Source organism: Rhamphochromis longiceps, linkage group LG23, assembly GCF_057381845.1.
Source record: "Rhamphochromis longiceps isolate RC_006_pf linkage group LG23, R_longiceps_female_GT1.1, whole genome shotgun sequence".
Taxonomy (NCBI): domain Eukaryota; kingdom Metazoa; phylum Chordata; class Actinopteri; order Cichliformes; family Cichlidae; genus Rhamphochromis; species Rhamphochromis longiceps.
This window is the reverse complement of record NC_140578.1, coordinates 28,441,284-28,468,610: the sequence shown is the minus strand read 5'-3', so window position 1 is coordinate 28,468,610 and position 27,327 is coordinate 28,441,284. Positions and strand designations below refer to the sequence as shown.

The 27,327-nt window shown below is 40.0% G+C and overlaps 1 protein-coding gene across 2 annotated transcripts in view; it reads left to right on the top strand.

Moving 5' to 3' along the window:
- filip1l (filamin A interacting protein 1-like) overlaps positions 1-27,327 on the top strand; it is a 109,662-nt gene that overhangs the window by 79,710 nt on the left and 2,625 nt on the right. For both annotated transcript variants that reach the window (XM_085397850.1, XM_085397848.1), the window contains exon 5: positions 16,179-19,014. In XM_085397850.1, coding sequence (XP_085253976.1) covers positions 16,179-19,014 — 2,836 coding nt within the window. The remainder of the gene's footprint in view (positions 1-16,178; positions 19,015-27,327) is intronic.

Genomic DNA, 27,327 nt, shown 5'->3' with positions numbered 1-27,327 from the left:
TGCTGTCCATCTACACCAAGCGGTGCAAGTCCAAAGCTAGGAAGATTATGATGGACCTCTCCCATCCCAACAATGGACTCTTCTCACTGTTGAGGTCTGGGAAGCGCTTCCGCTCCCTTAAGGCAGAAACAGAGAGAATGAGGAGGAGCTTCTTCCCCCAGGCTATTCGGGGCCTGAACCAGGTGTAGGACTGGACTCTCCCAAACACGTCACTATAAGACTGGACTCTCACACACGTCACCACACGCACCACCACACATTTCCTATAATCCTATAATTCCTATAATTTATAATCCTTATCTTTATAATCTCTTCTGCTATTTGCACATTCTTTACTGTAAATTCCTAAGTTAATTTGTAAATTTTTGTAGTAAATTGTAAATATTGTAAAACTTTTCTTCTGTCATTTAATGGTCGGGCATTGTACAGCTACAAGCATTTCACCCTCATGTCATACTGTGTATGGTTGTGTGTGTGTGACAAATAAAATTTGAATTTGAATTTGCTTTTCTGAAAAGGGAACAGGATGACTGCATTCAGGGCCCAATAGACGGGACTATGTACTGTAAAATCTCGAACCAAGAACCTTCTTCTCTCACCCAGAACATTGAAAGTGGTAGTGAATGGGTCTTCCAGTTTGGCAATAATCCAAAAACTATTGAGGCAACAAAGAGTTGCTTAAGAAGAAGCACATTATGGTCATGGCGTGACCTTGCCGGTCTCCAGACCTCAATCTTGTGGAGAGATGAAGCTTGATTGGCCAAGCAATGGCCAAGAAACTTAAAGGTAATGTTTTGTTTGGAGATTAAACATGTATTTGAGTCACTGACATGCTAATCAGTTTTTAACTTTTATGTAATATGTTTTTTCTGGATTTTTGGTTGATATTATGTCTGTCTCCATTTAAATGAAACTAACATTAAAATTACAGAGCTTTCATTTCTTTTTTTCTTTTTTTCCAAATTCACCCAGGGATCAAATAATTATTTCCCCCACTGTATTATCAGTAAGCTGTAATCTTCCACCTTACACTGGCACACCTAACATCAATCTGAGAAACAGCCCCTGTGTTCACAGGCTGCGCTCCTTTATGTAAAACCAGCTGGTATCGAGTTCTTGCCATTCTGTACATGTAATGGCTGGTAGTAAATGTGTGACCCCGGGGCTTTGAAATCCACCACATCTGAGCAAACAGATCGCCAACATCCCCCTTAAATGTTTGCGATTTAACCCATAGTCCAATGATTTTGAGGGGTAATGATTATCAGCTGTACCAATTGAGGGTATCAGACACACGCCTTCCCTGCTGACTGAGATCACACATACACACACAAACACTTGTACACATCTCGTTTGATTTCTCACTACAAGTGTAATCCTTTTTTAGGCAATAGCTGTTGTTAGCTTGTAAATTACAGCCTCTCTGTCTGGCAGAGCTTCACTCTGAAGCAGCCATGATTGATTCCTACCCATAATCTTATATCCCTCCATCGTGGGATGACGTGTGTTACCTGCTATGCACTGGCAATTAAATTGTTTCGTAACTAAAGGACAGTGCACAAAAACCACAAAGCCTTTTTTTGGGTCGTAAAAATGCCTTAGGTGCTACAAAATCTCCCCAAGGGAAAGAAGAGGTAAAATGTCAAGGTTATCGCCAACCATCAGTTTCCAGTCAACAAGCTGATGGATTAGACATAAACTGAGGACCAAATAGTCTTCACTGTATGGCAGCAGCATGCACAGTAATTAAAAAGCATACTAAAGGCAAAAAAAAAAAAGAAAAAATGCAGGCTATAGAGGGGGAACCCAACCACAGGAGGATCAGGCTCACTTTTAACATGCAGTTACAGATATCTGGATTCTACAGTATGTCATCACAACAATAAGTGAAAGGCCTTCAGCCAGAGGAACAGCCATAAAACCCAAGTTTGACCATAAAAGGCCAGCAAACATCCACATGGGATTTTTTAGGCTGGCAATCCAAATCATGTTCCATTTTAACAGAGCTCATGCTGAGGCCTGCGCTAAGATTAGAAACAAGAGACAGATGGAGGAGGTGGGCAAAAATAGGGAAAAACCGGTGAAGCAGAGGAGGAAAAAGAGGAGAGTGACAAATACGACGAAGGTTAAGGAGCCACGGGTTAGATGCAAAAATGAGACAACCCTGTGCAAGATAGACCTTAAAAGGAGGAGGTGGAAGAGGAGGGAAGCTGACATATGGATTTGATTACAAGGCGATGATGTCATGTATGTATGTCAGGTAATCAGCCCCTGGGCTGTGTGTATTGTACACGCACGTGTGTGTTAGACAGCCCTCAAGTGTGCTGGGCAAGACCGGGCCTTGTCCGTGATGGCAGCAGAAACCACACTCAGTGGAGAGAGTGACTGTGTGTCTTTGTCTGACTTTGTCTGCTTCTGCTTCATGCAGCCAGTGGATCAGATCCTTAAACATATTGCTAGGGGGCAAAAAATGTGCACATGTGTTATTTGAAAAAAACACACACTCTGCTTTATCTCTGGTTTCCATCTGGTTTGGACATTAATGGTTTTATCAGATTCATACCTTGTGTATATATATATATATATATATATGCACAAATATGCACTCAGAAGCACTTCCCTGCTCCACTGTTATCTGTGCAACGATTTACCAGCACTGGGAAACCTTACATTTAAAAGTAAATTGTCACAATATACCTACAGAGCAATTACCGCAAGCCTGTTAATTTCCCTTGTAGTGACAGCTTTAGATGAACTAAAAGTTAGCAGCTGCTGTTCAGGACGGGCCTCGACGGTCCAAGTTCGCCCAATAAAGTCACTGGATCCCCTCAACTGAATTCTGCTTACATACTTAAACTATAAGTTACACTTATTCATGCAATTTGGAAAAACCTAAACACCCACACCGCCAATATCACCTATATTGGCCCTGTATTTAATTGTTATTGGATCAATACCAAAATTTGCAGTATTATGCACGGTATAGTGCAGTACAGCACTACTCTTTGAATCTAAAAAGAGGTCTGTGCAGTTGATTTTAAGCATGATACTGTGCACACAGTGAGCTGTACGAGTGCGTGGTGAGTTCATGGATCCACTTCTGCACCTAGAGAAAACGCTTCCCCTGTGTGTCTCCAGCTTTCAATGTAATTCAGTTAAATTTGATCTATATAGGGCCAAATCAGCCTCAAGGTGCATCATGTTGTAAGCTATTATGTGTATTATTATGTTTTAATGTGAGTGTCAATGGTTTTATCTTGTGTTTTCCCCTTTTGTTTCTGTACAGCACTTTGGGCAAACCTTCTGTTTTTAAATGTGCTGTATAAATAAATTGGATTTGGATTTAAATACAGTAATACAGAGAAAAGCTTTGCATTTGAAATCTAAGACAGATATTTTTGCATTTTTTTAGAACTGTGGCTACATTTCTCTGACTGTACCATCTTATATATGGTTGTAATTATGCACAGAGGGTGTGTGAGTGCAGGTGCATGGGTTTTTTTTTTTAATGGAATAGCAAAATGACTTGAGTCGATTCCCTCCCTGTCAAAGTTGCCCGTCCAGTTCATGTGGTCTGCTGCTGACCGTGGTTCAGGAGCTCTGTCACTTGCACAATTCTGTAGAGCTGTTCTTAGTCTTCAAATGCTTTGTGTAAATGTCATGTGTCTGACACACACTTATTATCACCCTGACATGATTTGTACTTCACTGTGATGTTATTCTCATTCTTTTCCCCCACAAATTTGAAGTAATTTTGCAGCATGTGCTTCGGAGTTGATAAAAGACTGATTTTGGTTATGCAGATCCATGTCCAAAGATAAACCACAATTCAGGAAGTCTACTAAGTTTCACCGTAAAATCATTTCAAGCTGCACCTAAATTTACAGAAGAAAAGAAAATGATCTTATGAAACAGGAACAAAAAAGGAACACACAATATCGTTAAATACTCTTTAAATAAAACATTGTTTTGCATAAATATATTTTTAAAAATCATCTGGTCCTTAGCAACATCTAAAATGATTTAAATCTAACCTGAGGTGTGAAACAGCATGTGGTAGATTTCACCATTTCATTGTATATTTAAACAAAATGAAGCTGAAATACAGAAGCAGTGTGAAAAGGTAAATACATCCCATCCTTCAGTAGCTTGTAGAGCCTACAAGCTCTTTGTCACTTTATCAGTCTGTTACATCATTGTAGGGGAATTTAGGCCCTCTCTTCTTTATAACATCACTTCATTTTCCACCACAGCATTTCAGTTAGGTTGAGTTCTGAACTTTGACTGGTCAGCTATTCGGTTGTAGATCCAGGACAGATGTCCTAGAATACTAGTCTAGAATACTTTGACATGCAGAAGAGTTCATGGTTGACTCAATGACTGCAAGGTGTCCAGGTCCCGTGGCTGCAAAACAAGCCCAAATCACCACACCTCCACTACCGTGCTTCAGACTATATAACACACTATATGAGACGCAGCTCTTGGGGTTTTTTGCAGTTACTCTGAGCATTGCACAGTCTGACTTTGGAGTGAATTTGCTGAGACATCCACTCCTGGAAAGGCTGACAGTTATCTTAAATGTTTTCTGCTACTTAATAATCTTTCTCATTATAGGATAATTTCAAATCGTTTGGAAATGGCCTCATAACCCTGCCCACATTTATGGGCAGCAATAACTGCTTTTCTAAGCTCACTGCTGATGTCTGTCCTTGGCATTGTGTTAACACACGCCTGAATGCTCCAGAGCAGCAAACTGCCCAAACTTGTTTTGTAGTTTATCTGAGGTCATATTAACTCATTTCAAGACCTGGTGATTAATGTTAGAACTCAAACTCGGTGTGCTTCCCTTTAACCACGTAAATAACAGAATCAGCCGATTTCATGTGACTTATGTGTCATGCATCTTTCCATCATTCCTTAACCAATACTTTTACACCTCAGCCAACTTCAAACTCTGAAAATAAGGCTTTACTTTTCCTCCACAGTACAATTCAACTGTTCTTGTTGTGATGACAAAGATGTATCATCCCCAGTCAGAATCACACCGGAAACCATGATAGTGTCAGTCTGAACAAAGCACTAGAAAGCAGGCCATCAGTCTTTCAGACCCACTAATGCTTCATGTACGAGATAAGCACATCATGTCTCATTCGTACACATCTGGAATTCTCACTAATACCAGGTCCAAAAGAACATGTTGAAATGGCGGAAGACCGTGCCTTGAGACTGGATGAGTTCAAAAAGCACACGTTGCTCATCCAAACCAAATCCCAAACCTTCATTCTTCTGTGTATAGTCAGCGCCATAGTCATTCCACTGAGGTTGCATAACACCTCTTCATCCCCACACTATTTGTCATTTGGCAGAGGCTTGTCACAGCAAACATGTTTGTGTGGCCCGCTCTTGTGTTTGATCCTTGACATCTGTTTCAAGTGTACAGTACTCAGGGCTCTGAATATGTCCTGATTTAGAAACAGGGTCTTATTTTGGATGACCGAATTGTTTCTTCCAAGAACAAACACTTTATTGCAGGGAAATGGGGAAAAACACATCGCTATAACAGATCGTGCTGATGGTAATCCGTCACACTAAGTATTGCACTGTGCAGATTTTCAAAAGGTTGAAAAAAACAGCTCGTCTATGAAATGAGTGAAGACTTCAGTCTCAGAAAAGTAGGCAACGATGTCTTTCTGCTTGTGCTTTAGCTTCCCATCTCTTTGGTCTTTAGCTGTTGAGTAACATGTGACAATTCCCATACAGAAAGCTCTACCCAGTCCCTCTCTTTTTAGTTGGTGTTCAAGACACCAAACAAAATCACATTTTGTGTGTTTGCACAGGAACTTCCTGACCTGAAAGACATGCTATCTTTGGCTTCTACCAACACTCTTTGCACAGACTTGCTTTTCACACAGCCTCATTCATTGTCCTCCAACAACAGTCTCCTCCAATTGGTTAAAAAACACTGTGATTAATTGGATTTTTTTTTTTAAACATAACTTGTTGGGCCACATGTTTTGAGTTTACTTCCTTTTAGGAATTCGTGAGTCGTGTCTGGCACCCGCTGCGACTCACGAACGTTGCTCCGTGCACTATTAATGAACAGACATAGACTCAGATTGTGTATGCTGGCATCTGCTGTATCGGCTAAATTGAATTTTGCTTGGAATACGCCACTGGACAAAGTTTGGGTTTTACATTTCCGGCCTTAAAGTTGTCCAGACTCTGATGAAAACGCTTCCTAGATGCTTGTGGCCTTGAACGCTAACTCAATTTCAATGTAAAAGCATCATTTCCAGTATTATTGTATGGTCAATGCACAATTACATCTTGTGATGCCAGAAATAAATGATAATACCGACTTTTCCTCATACTGCATAGCGTTCAGCTGACAGGAAGGGTCATAAAGTCAGATGGGCATGTAGATTGAACACTTGCGAGCCTTTAATCTGTATCCTGGTCATCAAGTAAGTTTAACATGGTCACATCTTTAACATATTAATCCTGCCCTACTGTCGCTTTAAATTTACCCAGAAAATCCAGTTCCTTCAGCTCAGTTGGCAGAGCTCGTAACATTTAGCAACAGTGACCTCAGCCATTGTGAAGCCATGACATATTGTATTTAGTGGGCAGGAGACAGGAAGACTCTTGCCCTCGTTATTCCCTTACACTGCTGGAATCACTTATAACTGCGACTGCCTGAAGCACGTACTCGGAGAACATGCTTTGTGTTTTTACAAACTGTTATGTAACTCATTTGCTGTCTGCCATGCATTGTCACCTTACACCGAGCATGAAACCTTGCCGTTCTCGCACCATGTTTGTCAGGAGCTAGTTATGTCACTCGCTGAAATGCTCCTGAAGTGTCACCACTCCTATTGTCTGGAATATACTGGGCACATTTATTCCCACGAAAAACTGGGAAACCTCACTTAAAGATTAAATTTGCGCCCCTCATGTGACAATAGGTGACACACTGTGGCTTCTGTCTTCAGTTAAAGGCTGAGAATTTTCAGAGTAAGGTGAGAACACCCCCGATGAAGAAAAAAATTAAGACTTTGGCGTTTTGAGCCAAACAATGCGCCACAGATAAAGACTGATGTGCGCTGACTTAAGCTGTGATTACATCACAGTGTGGAACGCCATTGTTTTGTTTGTGGAGCCATTAGCTTAAAGCCACTTTTCACCACACAGGTAAGATGTTTAACCACCCAACCGTTGCTTCAGACTTTCTCATAACCTGGCTCAGTCCAAAGGCAGAGCTCCAATGTGTAATCTTTATACTTTGGATTTTGAAAAGATAAATAAGCAAATAAGTTGTGAAAAATATGCTGGGAAGCAGATGTTGTTTGCTCCTGGGCCATGATGGCTGCTTTAGATTCTATGTTTCAGCCTCCAGATTCATATTTAATAAAAACACATGACCATAGTCACACAAGTTTATTTTACCAGAGAAAGTTGTTCTGATGTGTATGAGAGACATTTCTCCCCATACTCAGATCACTTGAAATACACCAGCCCACTAAGTGGGGGAAATTGTAATACTAACCCCCCCCCCTCTCCCCCATCATCAAAAGCAGGCCTAAAAACAGACAGATATCTAATTACATATCTAATCATCTTACTTAAGCCTTCTTTCTATTTCTGCAGGAGACTAAACAACAAATGATTGGATTATTAATTATTAATTGGCTATGACTCAAGTATATCTGCATCTCAATCTCAATATACTCTTGGTGCACAGAACAAAACTTCTACTAGCTCGCTCTAAATTTGTAAAATGTAAGCTTCTTACTTGTAAAGTAATCATTCTTATTTTGTTGTGCCATCAAACCACTATATCCACTGCAGACAAACCTACAGTGAGGGAAACTTTGTTTTTTAACCATTAAATAGTCCCACTTTTTGTCTGTATTTAATACAGTTTGCACACACAACACACACTGTTTTTATTAATGAGCTGCTTTTTTATTTTTACATATAAACTGAGCGAAATATGTTAATTTTAGAAAAGAAAAGTACATCAATACACTACTAACTTACTTATACTAGGCTATATGCAGTCATGATAAAATCTTGTATGCTAGCTAGCAGCAACCGTATTAGCATAGCTATTTTAGATGAATAACCTGAAGATTCAAATGAAACTAGGAATGTAGCCAGAACAAATGTTCATGATACCCTACACTATGTTGGCTACCCTACCCTAGGTAACATAGGCAGCATATAAATCGAGCGCTCTAGTCTATCCTTATGCGCTGAAGGAGGAGGGTGCCAACAAGCACAGGACAACTATATGTGGAAGATGGTGACCAGTGCAGCTGCTGCAATTGAGGTTTTGCAGACATGTGACCACAAACCACACGATGTTAGCTTGTGTACCATTTTTGAAGTGTGAGAATCATGGTGACAATATAGGATCGAGTGAATAAGACCCCAGTCATGCAGGCCTACAGACCAGTCAGTGACCGCCTGGCACGTGTATTCCCCAACCAGTTGGTAAAAATCCTCCCAGTGATTGTTTTGGGTGCTGGGATATTGCTGCGGTTGTAGTTTGAGTGGAACTGACTGACTTCCCCAGCCACTCTCCAAGCTGTAGTGAAACTGTCCTAAGTCGGATGCAAGGCGAATCCAGTTTGTGTCACACTTTTTCAAGTTTATTACCGCTGAGCTTATAGTTATTATTCATAGAGAAATAACTACAGGAAATCTTAGCAATCCTCTAACAACAAAACCAATTACAGGAGGTTTTTGGTACTGCTTCTTTACCCAATGACAGCCAGCAATGCCCCAGAACTTCTGTAATCAGTTGGTGAATACACATTTTCCCCTAGCAACCGGTGATTGTATCATGTCCAACTATGCATCAGTTGCCCACATGATGTCACATGAGATACTTCAATAGCTCCACCCTTACTCATTGATAAGAAAAGCAGTAAGAGTTGGGTATGGAAGTACTTTGTGTTGTGGGTGGATGAATAAGGGGTGATAATTGATTTACAAAAAAGGCAATATGCAAATGATTCTTTTGTGCTTTTCAGACAAAGGAAAGAGATATTTCCAGCTTAGCGAAGCACCTAAAAAATGGCATCCAGATGTGTTCAATTCAGCATACAACAATATCCAAAATATTATCATTCTTATGCTGAAATACACAGGTTTATTTAAGATAGCTGGAACTGCTGTTGCGAAATCAACTTTGTTCCGTCAGCTCAGATGTTTGCAATGAATAACATTATATAAATGCTTATACTGACACAATGTACCAAACAAAAAACAAGACTTGTTTTGGCATCGTATTAGGTAAATCAAGCAAATCTACTCATATTGGTACAAAAAAAAAAAAAAAAAACTGGTTTCATAACATCCATAATTAATTAGTTTTAAACCTGCAGTCACCCCCCCCCCCCTTCAAAATTAGGTTCAAACGATCCTTTTCCTTTTCAACAGAATTCACAGAATCCCACTGAGCATGTGCGGAGAAATCATCGTTACTCCAGCCATTTCCTAACTGTACTAAATGAGGTAGTAAAAATGAGCTCTCTACTACTTTTACATCTGACATTTATGGAAAAAAGTAAATAGTGCTTAAAAGTTTAAAAAAAAGAAGACCTGGCTGACATAATGGGCCATGTTTGGTGAAAGAACAGGTCAGTACTTGGTAACTAAATCTGCCATTATGTGGACAAAAACACTGCCTAGGGAGAAGAAACTACATTTTATGTTTTTTCATCACTCTAATATGCTTGAAACTAAATAGGTTTTAACTCGAATTTCCATAATACAGCATACTAACTGTGCTCACCGCTCCATGACACTAAACAGGTTCTGCTACTAGGTGGCTATAAGGGAAACACTCCCTGAGCTTAATCAGCATCACTAACAAACCTTTTGAGAGACTAAATGCCAGGGGATCTCTTAGGAGTGGGCTGTGTATACATTTCACAAAGATACAGTATGCGTTACAAGTCTTGTCATGTTCTCCAGCACTGGTCTCAGTTACAAATCCGCATCCAAGAATCTCTTATTAACTTTGCAAGCTGATTATTTTTTCCCCTCTTCTCCCTTGGCTGAAAAAATTAGTTAAGCTGACAAGGCCCATAAGGACATACTGTAACTCGAACTCTTCATCTGTCCTCGCTTACTGTTCGGCCTCTAGAGCACTGACAGACTGTGCAGATATTTCACACATTACATACGACAAGGCATACCTTTTCCCTTCTTATTTTTTTTGTGCCACAACCTTTAGTTAAACAGTTACTCCAGCAGGCTTGCTCAAGCGCAGTTACACATGCGAGCAAGCACACCCCCTTCTTGTGAGCCTCTGCAATGCAAAGCTCCATATAAGGACATGTTGATGATGTAATGGTCCATAGGCAGGGAGCACATCCCTTATTGTTTGGTCTGACTGCAGGAATGCCCACATTACTGCTACTAAGAGTCTGAGAATCAGAGAGAGAGTGGGAGAGCCGAGAGCCCGGGTGTTGTACGGCAAGTTGATCATGAGCTTGTGGCAGTAAAGCTGGGAGAGAGAGCCGCTGGCACAGGTAGGCACACAAAACATTGCCTTTGAGGAGAAGAACTTTCAAAACTTTAAAAGAGCTGCTCCCTTGATGAGCCTGAACGCACACAGATTTTCAGACTTGCATCTTGTCATTCTGGTTGTTCTTTTAAATTATATTTTGTATAGTTACTGTAAGTTACATCTGAAATGTGTCTTCTTTAAAACAGCTGCATAGGAAAATTAAGACATTAGATTCTACTTAATTAGACACCATTGTGGGGGTTTTAATTCCCAAGTATCTTTTTGCATATTTGCTGAGAAATTCTTATAAAAGTTGAATGAATTTAATAGAAATGATCGGAAAGGAGCACTTAATATGACAACTAAAATATGTAGACTGTAAAATTAGGGAAATCTAAGGTAAGGTCCTAAATGTTCCTCGTTGCGTGCTATGTAAGTCAAATAATAAGCAGAAATTAGTACACAATGTACGCCTAATTGAATTACACACAAATATTTGGGTCCCATGTGTAACGACAAGAAAAATGACTGTGTGCGACTGAGTGCGTGTGCAATAGCAGATGGCATAGTTCTGTGATGATAGTAATAAGTATATTATATTAATTCAAGTCACACCAATTAAGAGTAATGCCATTAACTGCATTGTATAAAACAGCAGCTGTGTTTAAAGTAAGTAAAACAGTTTTGGTGCTTAAGACCCGAATGTTTCAGGAGAGTCACATCCAGGTCTCTGTTTGGTTCACACCATGTTATTAATCATAATACCACTAGCAGGAAGTTAATAAATACCCGAACAACATATATCACGCGTTTTGATTGCACTCTGGGGGCATATCACTTGGCCTGTGTGGATTTTAAATACAGTCCGTGGACCTCATCAATCAGTGTCCTCCCTTTGAACTGTTGTCACACCAGCATCTGTTAAAGAAGGAGGAGATGTTCATGTATGTGCACAGGATATATTAGTCTATACATACATGACCTAATCGCTTGCGGTGAGGAAATGGCACAGCAACCCGCAGAGGAGGCGCAGCGGCACTTTACACACAGCGGGTGAGCCACAGTTTCCAGCATAAAAACAGAGGGAAGCCCTCGGCAAAGCTGTAATGTGTGCTAGTGTGTCTCCCATATGGACTTGGCTGAGAGTTCCCGACTGGATGTTTCCTTTTCTTTGAGTGCATTCATGTTATCGTACATTTGAGAGAAAAGGAAAATATAATATAACATTAAGATATCCACTCAAGGACCCTAACACACTAAATCACTCAGCACGACTTGTTTTTCCATGACATTTAACGACTGACAGTGGTGACTATGCATCTGTCTTCCTGGGGAAACCGCTCTGAATGAGATTAGTACCTGATGCAAAGTTTGCACATGCTGCTCCATGAGTGGTAATAGTGATAGCTGTTAAACTGTTCTTTTTTCAAGAATCACAGATCTCTGCGTAAAGGAGCTACACTCTTGCAATGCTGAAAATGTAGCGTGATGGGGTTCAAAATGTGGCCCTGAAAATGCAACACACATAGTAAATTAGATGGTGACAGCAGGTAGGTTGAGCTACTAACCATCATTTAAAAGTTTGATTGTACTTCCTTTAGGTGCCACCTGAGGTTGGCTCCAGAAAGGAGTCAATCGTGGAAGGCTCCCATTTTAAAATGGAAGACCAAAGCATTAGAAAACATGTTTTCAACTTTGACCAAAAAAAGAGGAAAAAGAAAAAAGGTTTTGGCCTCTATGGATAGTTTCCCCCTCTCATAACAACTCTAAGTGGGATAATTTTTTTAATAACTTATCCAGCTGGACAATTGAGCTTCCCTGACACAGGTAGTTGAAGCTGATCGGAGTCTGCTAAGCCTCATCCACTACTTTGAGTCATTAAACTGGACCCCTTCACTGTATGTATGTTGCATTTTAATAAATTATCTGACTAATATTAGATTATTATGGTATAGGCCATCCAAAAAGTTTGTCCTTCAGATGTGCTGAGGGAAATTCTACTACTCTATTATTTCTAACTACACTAATTAGCTGATATGGGTCTGTTGTGTTGCACTTTGTGAATGCAGCTTGCTAACCAAGCTAGCTAGTATTAGCTGCTAACTTAGCCATCCACCCTTTTATCAATAAAAGCTAACGTCTGGCTTGAAAAACAGCTTTGGCTAATATGGTAACGTTGACAGCTCAAGGTGTGGAACAATGGGTGACATCACGATGTCCATCGTATTTTTTTTCACCAAGTGTCACTATGTCTGTTTTTGCCGCATCCATGCAACATGCAGTGTGCTCTAAATTATATCTAACAACCCAAAATGGTCTCAGATGTTGCTCTGTTGGCCAATTACATTCATCTCTCTGTGTGTCCCTGATGAGAAGAAGTCCGGGAACAAATTATCTGATTTAAAGATTTTTTTCTGTACCACAGAGTACATCAGGCACAGAGTAATATAGTCCTACAAAGGAGGTAGAATTTGTCTTTAGTGATGCAAAGTTCTCTTGCATGCAGTAATTTGGATTAATATCCATTTCAGGACTTTTTTTTAACATGTTTTTTTTTTTTTAAGCCAGAGTGACAGAGTTTCCAGTAATACTAGGGAACAAAGTATGTTGATCTTTCTATTTTTGCCGATGACATCACTAGGAAAACAGTGGGGACAGAGATAAGAGATTAAATAAATAGTGATTACAAACTGGTTTGAAAAGGACATGTCTGCCTGCTGTAGAGGAGTTTTGCTTTGCAGCTTTTCACACGCATAATCTAATCAAAGAAAAAGCAACCTTTCAGCACATGCATGGCTCCTGATGAGGCGATAAGTATTTTGATGACACCACTGGCAAGCACTTTGTAGTCCTGGGCATGATTTGCAATCAACATGTGTAGGAGACAGGATTAAAAACAAGAGCAAGCTATGTTGATAAAACCCAGACAGAAAAGTGCAAGTCCTTGGGGCTATCAGATTCCTTGAAATGAAAAAGCATGATTGGAGATTTGTTTAATACACTGTTGAACACCATGTCACCTAATAACCCCAGCATAGCAGCCATATCAATCCTCTATATGCAAAAATCAAAGTAGTTTATTCAAGACATAAATCATTTTTTTAAAACTGACATACGTGTAAGTGTGTATTAATATATACCTCCATATAACTTCAACTTTTTCATGTAATTTCACCAGAATAGATCAAAATGTGTAGATTGTCTCTGTTTTAAGTTAAACTGGAATATAAGTAGTAAAAGTGAATAGAGCTTTTGTAGTTGTTTAAATGTAATTGACTGAAGTTTAAAGTAATATACCGGGGAATCTTTCCAAAAAAATGGTACTAAAGTATAATAGCTGAGTAAATATACTTTGAGTTTACCATGAAAAGCTAAACTATAAAGGATGATGCAATCTTGTGTTGTGTGATACTATAAATTTTGGTATCGCTCGGATACCAAATACAGGGTGAGTATCGCTGATACCAATACCGATACCGATAGAGCAGGGTGTCATGATTTATGAGATGAATCTTCATCAGTTTCCAAATGATTAACATATGTTAATGATCAATAAATCACTGTGACTTTTACTTTCTACAATAATTAGTTTGCACAAGAAAACACACTTTTAAGCTTTTCATGCATTTGAAACTGGGTGTTTTTGGCACCTTGAAATGTAAATGTGCCTGTCTCTGAAGCGCTTTGGGTCACCTTCTGTTGTTTAAATGTGCTATAAGCAAATAAAACATGAGAAACAGAAAGGTTCAGACAATTTTCACAGTGCATGTTAGAGTTATATTTATATAAAGTATCAACCCTGGCGCTTCAGTATCGATACGATACCGATACCAGCGTTGCTATCTATATTTGGATTGATCTAACCACCTCTAGTTCAATGCTCTACTCTGACTATACCCAATATTAGAATGGTACATCTTTATTAGAAAATTTCAACATAATTTACTATAAATAAGTTTATTTTTACTTGTCCATAAAAAGATTTCCTCCCATAATGCATTACAACCACACTAATAATTAGGTCTTATTCTTAATCATGCAAATTTATATGTACTTTATTGGGTGTTTTTCTGTGTAATAGCAGCACATGGATCTAGTTACATGTGTCCCCCTAAATCCAACTGCCCTTTAGCAGCTACTGAAGAAAGAAATGACATACTGCTGTAGAAGTGACCCACCCTACTGTACCACACTTACATCATGGCCCACAACCCAAGTGTACATGTGGAATTTGTGTGTGTGTGTGTGTGTGTGTGTGTGTGTGTGTGTGTGGGGGGGGGGGGGGGGGGGGGTCTTCTGAATAAACTCTGCGGAGCTGTAATTGCTTTTGGAAGCAGGGGGAATTCCTTTAAAAGTATAAGAAAAAAAAAGCAGGGTGGGTAGGTGGTGGTGGGTTTAGTGAGGGGGAGGATGGTTGGTAGTAGAGGAACCCCTTAATTAAAGGATTGTTCCATGCCAGTGGGCCATCTGTGTGGAAACGCCTGGCAGACGCACACACAGCAGTCATAACATATTTTCTCCAGGGGCTGTAGGCACTTTGGTGATGCATGCATGTGCCAGACGCCTTGACCCGGGCTGCACACTGTACTTAAGGGACTACAGCTGCATCACATGGCAAACATATTCTATAGTATAAAAATATGGGATTTCATTAGTTGTGGAAATATAAATATTACATATGCTACCCTGTCGGGTCTTGTTATTTTTCTTAAACAGACTGCTTCTGATTTTATTTTATTTTTGTCAGTTTGTCAGCTGTGACAGACATTAAAAAAGTTTACATTCTAAAGTGTTTCTCATTTTTGCTTGAATCCTGATTTCCTGATTTGCTCTTGTGCAATGATGCAGTTATTTCCTTCTATGAGCTAACAATCAGGCCTCAGATTTAGATTATAAGTGGGTCACAGACATATTTTATTGTGCTTGCAATATGTCATGTTGTCCAGTCAGATGATCACTTTCAGAGGTCAGCATTTGGCTGTGTGTCTCTTTTCTGACAGGGGACGTAGGTCTTATGCTACCACCTCACCCACTGTGGAAACCTTCGGAAATTCACTGATTGTTAAACTTAAGACCCACTATTTAGAGCAGGAACTCAGGTTTCCAAAGCATATGAGAATTAGCTGGCACTGAGGGAACAAAAATGAACCAAAGGTATTTCAGAACATAAAGTGATGCTTTTTTTATTATGTGTTAAACTTTCCATGACATAAGAACTTTATTCCTCCTTTGAAATGCTGGGAAAATAACAGTGTTTATGATGTGTCAGAGCTTGGAGAGCTGGACTGTATGGATAACAACAGTGAGGGTGTAGAGTTCCTTTAGGGGTTTTCTTATATAATATTAGTGGATAAACAGGATTAGCATTTTAGATATTTAGGTTTAGGATGCTCTATTTTTACCCTCTATGGAAGACTTAAGCTGCCAAAAAATAAATAAATAATAATTGAGAAATTATCAAAAGATAACAAAATACAAAGGTAAATATTAAAAGGAAATATCAACCTATATACGGTTTGAAAAATTAATTAACGCCTATTTTTACATTTTCTATATTTTGTGCTTTTTAATTAAATAACGTACTTTTGTCAGGAAAAAAGCTAACTAATCAAATTCCTAAAAATCATGTTCCTTTTTTTCTTTCCTTTTATTACAGGTTAAAGCTGTTAATTGATCAGGAAAAGGCCTACCAAGAACGCAAAGACGAAGAAAACAACAAAAAGGTGGCAAGCCTCAAGGAGGAGCTGACAAAACTCAAATCGTTTGCATTGATGGTTGTGGATGAACAGCAGCGTCTTACCGAGCAGCTGAATCAACAGACAGCTAAAGTTCAAGAACTGAGTGCCAGTTCTTCACAAGCCCAGGAAGAGCTGAGCTCAGCTAATGCTCGTCTGCAGGAAGAGGAGCAAAAGGTCTGTCGCTTGGAGGCTGAGCTGCGTGACCAAGCCAGTCGATACCATCAGGAACAGGAAGCCATGACTGCCAAATTAACCAGCGAAGATGCCCAAAACAGGCAGCTGCGTCAGAAGCTTTCAGCTCTCAGCAGGCAGCTTGATGAGCTGGAGGAGACCAATAAAACCCTGCGCAGGGCTGAAGAGGAACTGCAAGAGCTGAGAGACAAAATTAGCCGCGGTGAGTGTGGAAACTCTGGCCTCATGTCAGAGCTTGAAGAGTTACGAAAACGGGTACTTGAAATGGAGGGAAAGGATGAAGAGCTGATCAGAATGGAGGACCAATGCAGGGACCTCAACAAAAAACTGGAGAAAGAGGCCAGCCAAAACCGGTGCCTGAAAGCTGAAGTGGACAAACTGAATCAGAGAATCATGGACTTGGAGAAACTAGAGGATGCATTCAGTAAGAGCAAACAAGAATGCAGCTCACTGAAAAGCAACTTGGAGAAAGAGAGGTCGGTGTCAAAGGTTCTGACCAGTGAGTTGGAAGTCCTCAAAGTCAGAGTCAAAGAACTGGAGGCTGCTGAAAGCCAGCTGGGAAAGACAGAGCTGACTCTGAAGGAAGATCTCACCAAGCTAAAGACTCTCACAGTGATGCTGGTGGATGAGAGAAAGGCAATGGCAGAGAAGCTGAAGCAAATGGAGAACAAAGTCCAGAACAGCACAGGCAAACTGCAGGCTGAACAGGACAGAGTTACATCAGTTACAGAGAAGCTTATTGACGAAAGCAAGAAAGCACTGAGATCAAAGGCTGAGCTTGAGGAGAAAATCTGCAGTGTTACAAAGGAAAAGGATGACTTGAAGGCCAGGTTAAGAGCTGAGGAGGAGAAGAGTAACGATTTGGAGTCTAAAATAAGCTTGATGAAGAAAAGATTGCAATCACTTGAGACAATAGAGAGAGAATACCTGAGAAACAAGGCTAAAGAGGAGAATATCAAAACGCCAATTGCTAACCGCTTCCAGCAAGAAGACAACAAAGTAAAAGATTTGACCCAGGAAGTCGAACACCTCCGACGCAAGTTAAAAGACATGAAAGTGGTGGAAGGCGAATCATTAAAAACAGAGGCGTTTGAATCGCTGGAGAAAAGATTTAACAACGAGCAAGAAAAAGCTAAAGCCTTGATGGAAGAGCTGGAAGTATCTAGAAAAGAGCTTTCAAAGTACCAGCTGGTTGAAAAGAAAGAGTGCAACCAAGAGCACGTCCTTTACAAACGCCTTAAGGAAGAGGAGGCCAAGTCCAGCCATTTGACCAGAGAGGTGGCAGCTCTGAAAGAGAAGATTCATGAATACATGGGAACAGAAGAGTCCATTTGCCGCATGAAAACTGACCACTCGACACTGCAGAGAAAACTGACCCAGCAGGAAGTCAGAAACAAAGAACTGGCCAGAGAAATGGAGACGCTCACTCGAGAGCTGGAAAGATACCGACGGTTCAGCAAAAGCCTTCGCCCAGGAATGAACGGCAGGCGCTTTTCAGACCTGCATGTTTCCACTAAGGAGGTTCAGACAGACCCACTTGATTTCATGTCTCCCAACTGCAAGGGTATGCCACCGCTGGAACGTGCAGTGGTGAACGGCAAGCTGTACGACGAGAACGAACCAGAAGAAAATGCTAATTACAGCAATGAGCTGCAGCTCACCAAATGTAGCCCCTCGATTATCAATAATGTAAATAATCTTAACAACAACCTGAAAAGAGCACGAGGCCCACTCCTTAAGAACAAAGACGCTCCTCATCAGGTCAATGGAAAAATGCACCCGCGGCAGAATGGCAGCCATGTTCAGCCTGGAGACGTCGTGCTGACCCACAGTCCTGGGCAACCTCTGCATATTAAAGTGACACCTGACCACGGACACAACACTGCAACGCTAGAGATCACCAGTCCAACCACAGAAAACACCCAGTCATTCACCAGCACTGCTGTCATACCCACAAGCGGGGGTCCACCCAAACAAAGAATTACCATCATCCAGAATGCATCTATATCCCCTAATGCAAAATCCATTTCCCCAACAGCAAAATCTAAGAGCTCCTCTGTGTCTGATGAGCCATGTTCACCAGATAGGGCCCTGTCACCTTTTACTATGGCTACATACTCCAGAGCGATGACCCCAGACTCCTGTGGCTCTGTAACCCCAGACAGAGCCATGTCACCAATACAAATAGTATCAGTGATGACAGGCACCCCCGACCGCTCCTTATCCACGGAGCCAGTCGAGGTTGTTGGAGGACACGCCGTCTTCCGCGTGACCCCCGAAAGGCAGAACAGCTGGCAGGTCCAGAGGTCCCCCAGCTTGGGGCCCAACGTCATCACCACAGAGGACAACAAAATCCACATTCACTTAGGGAGCCCATTCATTCAGGGCATCAGCACTTCGTCCCAAACGCAGAGTCCATGCCACACGCCTGGACTTCCGGAACAAAGGACTCAGGTGCTTGCAAACTGCAGTTCTCCTACTGTCAAAGCCAACAGCAAAATCACAAGTAGCATCATGATTAAGCCCACCTCCACCCCAATCCAAAGGCCATCACAAATTACAGTAAGTAATGCCTACGACTGACCTGATAACCCCCAAAACCTTCCATCCCATCCTGCCCATAAGATACCTCTTATACCCCAACTCTATACCCTAAAAAACGTCTGATTTGCTTCATTTTTGAGCTTAAACAGTTGAATGTTTTACTTTTCATTTTTGTTGGTTTGCTTGGTTCTGTGTGATAAAGTTCAAACAACTGTGTGCCTGCATGAAAAAAATAAAGCACTAGAACTTGAATTAATCTGACATAACACAAGGTTTTAACTTAAGTGCACTTACTGTATTGTACTCAGTGGCACATTTGCCATGTAGTCAGACTATTCACACTGATGTATCATACCAATTTTTATACTTCATACTCCACATACTGCATTATTATTAAGTTGTTTGCTTTCCTGAGAATTAAAGTGTGCAAAAAGAAGTATGTTTTAGTTTGTCATCCATGCTTGCCGATTTCATTTATTCACTAAATCCAGCATGTTTTGAATTTTTTCTTTTTAAAAATACATATAATGTGGGAATATGCCAATAGATTAAAATCAGCTCTTTGATTTGATTTGTGCTGCATGCACTGTAACGTTTTAACACTTAAAGACTTGAATCCAGTGAGTCAAAGTCAAAATGTCTGCAGATCACTTTCCGTTAGACTCAAGTGGAAGATTTTTCAGTATAAAAAAACCCAGTGCTTATGTTTGACCAGATGACACAAACGCAAAGTCAAAAACCCCTCAGGGATTCTCACATGGTTGAGTTAAAATCATAAGCTGATGTCATAGTTTCTTCTTCGGGACACAGAAACCCAGTAACTGAGAAAGAAAACCACAGTTGTGTGAACTTGGGAGTTCTCTTAAATGACATAATGGAAACTCTGCTTAAAACCTTTAAACCTTAGTGCAGCACACCGTAAAGCTGCTGTGGAAGGTGAGTCTTGTACTTTTAAAAATGCAACAGCCGCAGTTGTTCTTCAGCAGTGGTTTTTCAAACATAACTGAAACAATCTTACATATTCACTGGACCATGAAAACTTTTAGCATCAATCGTGTATGCAGCACTGCAAAGGGTACCTGCTGGATTACATCAGTGATTTCAAACCAGGGTCAACAGCACAAGAAAGCCTGCGGGTGTATGTGCAGAGACAATGGATTACGTGGGAAGACTGAATGCACCTGAATAGGTATGAATAGAAGCATTAAAACTCATATGACCGTAAAGGATAAACAGTACAAACAGAAACCCAAAAGCAATAAATACATCATATACAGATGAGGATTAGGTCCACTGAGAAAAAAAATGTAGGGAGTCATGACTTTTCTTTTTCTCTGAAAAAACACAACACAAAACTTTATATATAGTTTTAATTATAGATGAATATAAAAGGGACATAAATGTGAACAAATACTTCACATATAAAGATCAATACTCTGCATCTAATTGGAGCTGTAGCCTAAAGTCATGGCTTATTGTTACTAATAAGCTAACTATAACTCCTAAATGGTCAGATGAAAGCAGTGGCTAACGGTAAACATAGCTGACACTCAGATGAAACTGGCCTAAACAATGATAGTTCAACTGGCTGAAAACTTATTTTAACAACATACATTTTTATATAATTAAATGTGAAAACAAGATACGTTTAAACTCGATTTAAATGAATAGATCTCAATAGATGATGATGTGATGCTGGCTTGAAAAAGGTTGGGAACATTTCAATCTCACATGAGGGTCAGAGTAAAGAGAAGATGATGGAAAAGGGCAGAATGAGAAGGAGACAGAAGACCCTTGTGGCAGTCCTTACAGGGAGCAGTTGAAAGAAGATGTAAAGTACAATTCTGAAAAAAATCTAAAAAAAGAAATCTGGAAAATTATCTACTGCAAATTTAGGGTAAACTATGACGAGCAATGTTTTTTTTTTTTAAAAGATTACAACAATACAAAAACTTTACATAATAACAGTCTAAGTTGTCCGACATAGTGCAAAAGATATAGTAATATAATCATAACTTATACATATTAAAACTATTTTAATATTCTCTTAAGTAGTAAAGAAAAAAAAAAAAAAAAAAAAAAAAAGACCACAGTATGTCTAGGTTATCTGAGGTAGTCCTGTGCTTAGAAGTTGGTATGGCTGCCCATACCAGGAGGTAAACTTTTCTCAGACTTAATCTGGGACTGTAAGAGAAACAACAGTTTTTAGACACAAACAATAGCATTATCTTACTAAGTTAACATCTGCCTATATATGTTACAAATGGGCAGGACTGAAAATATAGCTCTAACTGCTAGCCGCTACTCTCTGATCCTCACAGCTAATGTGGCTATTAGGCAACTGCTAATAGTTAAACGGGTAATGCTAACATGCCATTGACCAGGTTAACGTTTAGGATAATTGTTAAATACTTCAACATCGTTGAACAAAATTACTTATAAAGAGCCAGATTAACTAAACGGGGTAACTAGATTGTTAGTGCAAAGTGTCTTTAGTTTTAGTTTTATAAAAGTTGTGCTGTGTTCAAAATACAGGCGCAGGTATTTAATTTCAATATGAAGCACAAAAAAATTGAATAAAAAATAAAAGACATCCTTTTTGTTAGTATTCAATATCGGCACAATTAGCGGTAAATTACGGATCACAGTCCAATTTAAATATTCTCCTCCTTATACTTTGTCTGTCACAAAAATCTGTGAGTTTACACCTCATACCTTCTCATGGTGCTCTTGTTGGAAATACCAACACATCACTTGTTTTTTTTTTTTTTTACCTAAAACCCAGATTGCACTGGTTCAGTGTTTTCATGAATCTGGCCCAAAAATGTTCAGTGAACAAAAACTACTGTAGCTGCTCCTGAGTGGAGGCCCTTTGTTGTGCCTACCTGTATGCAGCGGTGTTGTATGAAGTTGGGTGTGAACTGTAGGAGGTGAAGACAGCACTGCTGCTCACTACTTTGAGAGGAAGACGCACCCACCTCTAAGCACTGGGACCAGAGGGCACTGCACTAAAAGTGAACTATGTTCATCCAAACTAGAGATGGCACGATACCACTTTTTTATGTCCGATACCGATACCGATATCATAAATTTGGATATCTGCCGATACCGATATGAATCCGATATAGTGTTTTTTAATGAACAAAACTGTTTTTTTAAAAATATCTTGCTGCATTTTGTATAAGTTCATACTCAAGTTTAAAACAACAACTACACTAAAGCTATTCTGTTATACCTATATGCAAAAAAAAAAAATTTCATAGTTCAGCAATACTGATCAATCTAATAAACTTAGACCTACACCATCCTCCCTATTCTGGTATTTTAAAGAGTACTTAGCGTAAATATTAAGCAACCTAACTAATAGGGTTCCAACTCCCAGCAACAACAAAAATAAATAAAAAATAGGGAACCACCCCTCACACTCCACCTCATGATGCTTAATCAACGTAATCAACCTTAATTTGATGCAGTGTGAAAAAAAATACACAGAAATCAATTATTTTTCAAGAAATATTAAATAGATTCAACATCTTTCTTCAACAAAATTGCAGACTGCACAGATGGTACCTTCCCAAAGGAAAAAGTACTATAGCTTACTAGGGTATATATATTAGACTTAATAGTTACTATATACAGTAATGGACTTCTATTCATTTTACATCAAATTAAAACTTTGGGTGTAAGATTCGGATAATTATTTATTAAAAGCTTGACATTTTAAATGAGAATAAGAAAGAAAAGTATGTCTTTGTGCCCCCTTTTCCCTGTTAATGCCCTATCGGCCCCTCTGGCTAAACTTTGCTAGATCCGCCCCTGCACAGTTACCAGCCGTCAGCTACGTAGAAAAAGATCCTCGAGTAGAAAGTAATAATAAATAAATTCTAACAACAGCTGATCGAGCTTAAACGTGCTGCTGTTGTTCAGCCGCTGGTTTCCTCTTTCTGGTGCAAAGTGGGCCAAAAACAAACCAGAGACACGGACTCGCGACAGAAAAGCCGATCAGCTGATCATTAAGCAGTTTCATGATTGAAGTAGCAGCCGGAGAGCGAGAGGCAGTCGCTTGTTAAGCTTAACGCAGGAATGCTTTACAAACATTCAGAGATGGACTTACACACTTGCTTTACTTCTCTCGGGGATAACTTTGTCGGAGATGAAATGCCGGGTTGCTAGCGAAGCTCCACATGCTATCCAGACCACCGACAGGTCCCGCATGCCACAGCCGCTCTATCACGTGATGCATACTGCTCCGACGTGCTAACGTTCTGAGGTGAGTTACGGCGTGTTGCAAGTTTTGTGAGGTGCTTTCGTGATATTTAATGGATCGGATTACATTTTTTATTTTTCTCCGATATCCGATCCAGTAATTTAGGTCAGTATCGGACCGATACCGATACGTAATATCGGATCGGTCCATCTCTAATCCAAACATGCGGCGTGACAAAGAAAATCCTAAAACTTTTAAAGTGGTGGAAATAGAGGGAAAAAAATGCCTTTATTTCCCAATGTTATGAGCATAGCAACTGAATAATGCACTCCAGGAAACATACTGTAAACATCACAAAACCCCTTCACAAAACCTGATACTGTGTTTGGGTCACAGGAACACAAACGTATTCGTTGAAAGTTCTTTTTACCGAGCGTGCCTTTGACTGGGTAGAAAACCAAAACGTTTATTTTCTTTTCTCCCATGAATCACGTCCTTTGAGATGAGTCATCTGTATAGCCTGCAAATGTTTTCTATGTATATGCATTCTTCCACATGGACTGAAAATGTTACCTCGTACGTGCGTTTCACTTCATGTTAAATCTGTACCAAAGGTCAGAACTGGATGGTCGGGGAGGGGAGGTTGATTGAAAGGCAAGAATGAAAGGATGCAAGAGGAAAAGGTAATTCATTTCATGTCTTAAGGAAAAGATAATGAACGCCTCAGATGGGCTTTCCTCATCGCAGTGGCATTTTATGTACGCATGAACCTAAAACTAGAATTACATCATACGATTGGCTTGTTTAAAATCAAACACACACAAAGAATCGTAATTATTTTACTCTGTATTTCCAGCTGGATCAAAGCCACCAGATCCATACTTTAATTGTTAGGTGATTCACACCTTTGTTAACAAGTAGGGCAACAAATTAAGTGTTGTAAGGGGTAGAAAGACAAATTTGAGAAAGTTCATTGCTCTTCTTTCCATCCCTGAGCCTTCCTCTTTACCCAAAGTCTTACATTTTACCAATAACCATTAAAAACTAATACACTTTAATGAATTACAAACTCATACTTTGATTTTTCATGGAGCGAGGCAAGTGCTGCAGGAAAACTGTTGAACCTGACCCAAAGGCAGACGAGCTGGTGTGGCAACGAGGCGATGATTAAATCAAGCATTAAATCCAATGAGTGAGAAGGAGCGCAGCTGTGGAAACCAGATCCAAAGCTCGCCTGGGTGTGATGAAACGATGCAGGGGCTAAACAAGATGCTATTCATTAGACCTCTCCTTGAGAAAAGCATCCAGCAGCTGGGATTACTGTCTGCGACCTTAATCACCCCCTGACTCACTTTAAACTTATTCGATTCATAAAACTCATCTGGTTCAGCCAAGGAAGACAGATCTGTGCACGGTATCCCAGCCAGACTGGGAGAATGAGTATCATGTGACACACTGGAAGGCTATTTCATTTAAAAGCCTGCAGCAATGCTCCCTTCTGCTGGGCGAGAGCGAAGCTGTAATCACACTAAGCTCACAATGATACTGCTGATTAAGAGCAGAGTTGTTCAGGGGTGAAAGAAAACATCAAAAATGCCAGACATCCTGATGTGACTTTTGAACAATCAGCTACTGATATCAATCAGCCAGGGACAGGAAAATTGAACGATTACCACGGCGCGAACAAAGAGAGCAGATCTCCGTGCTTTAGCCCACCTTGACCCTTAATAAACAGCAGTACTGGGGTTTTGTCTAAAAAAAAGGCTTCGTGAGTGTGAGAGTGCAGACATTGTGAAAGCAAGCCTCTCTCCCACCACAACGCAAGCACCAAAACAAACCTCGTGTTTGGTTGCCACAGAAACAGCTGTGCCGGTGCAGAGTGTGGGGCAGAGGAGGAAGTACTCAGCTGAACTCCTGCTGTACCGCTGATATATGAGAGGACAAAGCCGCACATTAAGGTCTCTCTCCATGTAAAATCAACAGCACTCCCATGACGTGGGTCAGATTTTCTGGACCATTAGCTCCGCCGAAGCATGAGGCCCTACTTATTCTGAAATTTATACCCCCGTATGAATATTTAAGGCTGTAGTTCACTGAATATTTCTTAATTCTCTAAACCTCACGAGCGCTTCTCCTAACAGCAAGAGGTTTGGAGCTCGGCAGGGAATAATATCAGTGAAGTGATGAAACTCGTGGAAATACTGAAAACTTTCACTGGGCTGGAGAAAAGGATACCAGATCGATGACACTTTCATACAAAGAGACGGTTTCGGTTTTTATTTCTGACTCCAGTGAACTCCAGATAAAAAAAGTTAAGAGGCCTGGACTGAAAAGGGCTTTTGAAACTTTTTTTTTGCTAGAGATATCTTAAAATGCTTTCCTAATATCAATTCTGTTTTAGGGATGTTTGATGTAAAGTACAAAGACATTTTTTTGCAGTACCAATCAGCTTTTGAAAAATGAGGAAAATGAAGAATAAAGCTGTGAAAAGATTAAACTCAGCCGTGTGTAAAAGTCCTGAAGCATCTCTCATTTCTTTATATTTTACTAAGAAAATGGGAAATACGTGCAGTGGTTTATTTAAATGAGCCAGTACACATGGAAATACAGTATATGAGGCAAAAATTAGCTTTTTACAATTCTAACAAGCCTGAAAGTCAATATTTGTCGTTATTTAACCCCCTTTATTCTTCAGCCCAGTCTGAACTCTCTTAGGCAGCTTTCTTGTCATTTGTTTAAGTAGTCTTCAGGAATAGTTCTCCAGGCTTCTTGAAGGACATCCAAAGCTCTTTATTGGATGTTTGTTCTGTTCTCTGTCAACACGATGCCACACTGCTTCGATAATGTTGATGTCCGGGCCCTGGGGAGGCTAATACACCAGCTTTTTTGCCGTGTTTCCCTTCCTTAAGAATGGCGTCTTAATAGACACTTTCACTGATACTATTTCCTGGCTAATAGCTCTTTGGGAATCCACTCGTTGGTGCGAAGATAGTATTTTATGTCTGTCAAACATGATCATTGATCAACATTTAAGTGGCTTAACAAAAAAAAAAAAAAAAAAAGCATTTGTCTGAAAATGGGTGCAAGAACTGTATGGCGTTATTTTTGTGCCACGATTCTGAGCGCACGTAAAAAAAAGTTTGCAGGTGCAAGTGTTGTACTTTGAGGAGAAATTTATTTTTGAGCAAAGAAAAGCTGAATTTGAGTGAACAAAACATTGCTGCGTGGAAAAAATGTATTTCCGCGTTTGCTATTATCCACCCACACATACAATAGCAGCCCCTCTCGCTCAGTTTTCGCATTTGCGCTCACTCACAATGTGTTGCTCGCGCTTTCAACATTTCTGCCCGTGCGTGCTCAACTCGTTCTGTACACCGTTATATTTGTGCCACAAAACCAGCCAATCACAGACTTGGATGCAAAAAAATCTGATTGGCTGTTCTGGTCTCCAATCAGCTCGAAATGACGAAATGCAATATCCCAGAATCCATTTCATCCAAAACTCAAACGAGGCAGTGGCAGAGGAACGCAGAGTGGCAAGGTTTGAAATATTACTCTTTCTGGGTCACAAAATAAACTTTTAAGATATTTTCATGCGAGAATGTTGCTGTGTAAACTTCTAATACCTGCTCGATTCATCAAGACATCACATATTTGCATAAGTGCTCTGACGTTTTCGGAGATGCCTTGTTACCCACCAGCTGACCGCTTGGGAACTCGGGTTAAACATAATATATAAAGCTGGACTGACAAAAAAATCACAGACTACACCACCAGGTATTATAGGAAAAACCATAAAGCTGTTGTCACAGTGATGTACACTGTCTTGTTGGTACAGTGGGGCAAAAAAGTATTTAGTCAGCCACCGATTGTGCAAGTTCCCCCACTTAAAATGATGACAGAGGTCAGTAATTTGCACCAGAGGTACACTTCAACTGTGAGAGACAGAATGTGAAAAAAAAAATCCATGAATTCACATGGTAGGATTTGTAAAGAATTTATTCGTAAATTAGGGTGGAAAATAAGTATTTGGTCACCTCAAACAAGGAAAATCTCTGGCTCTCACAGACCTGTAACGTCTTCTGTAAGAAGCTTTTCTGTCCCCCACTCGTTACCTGTATGAA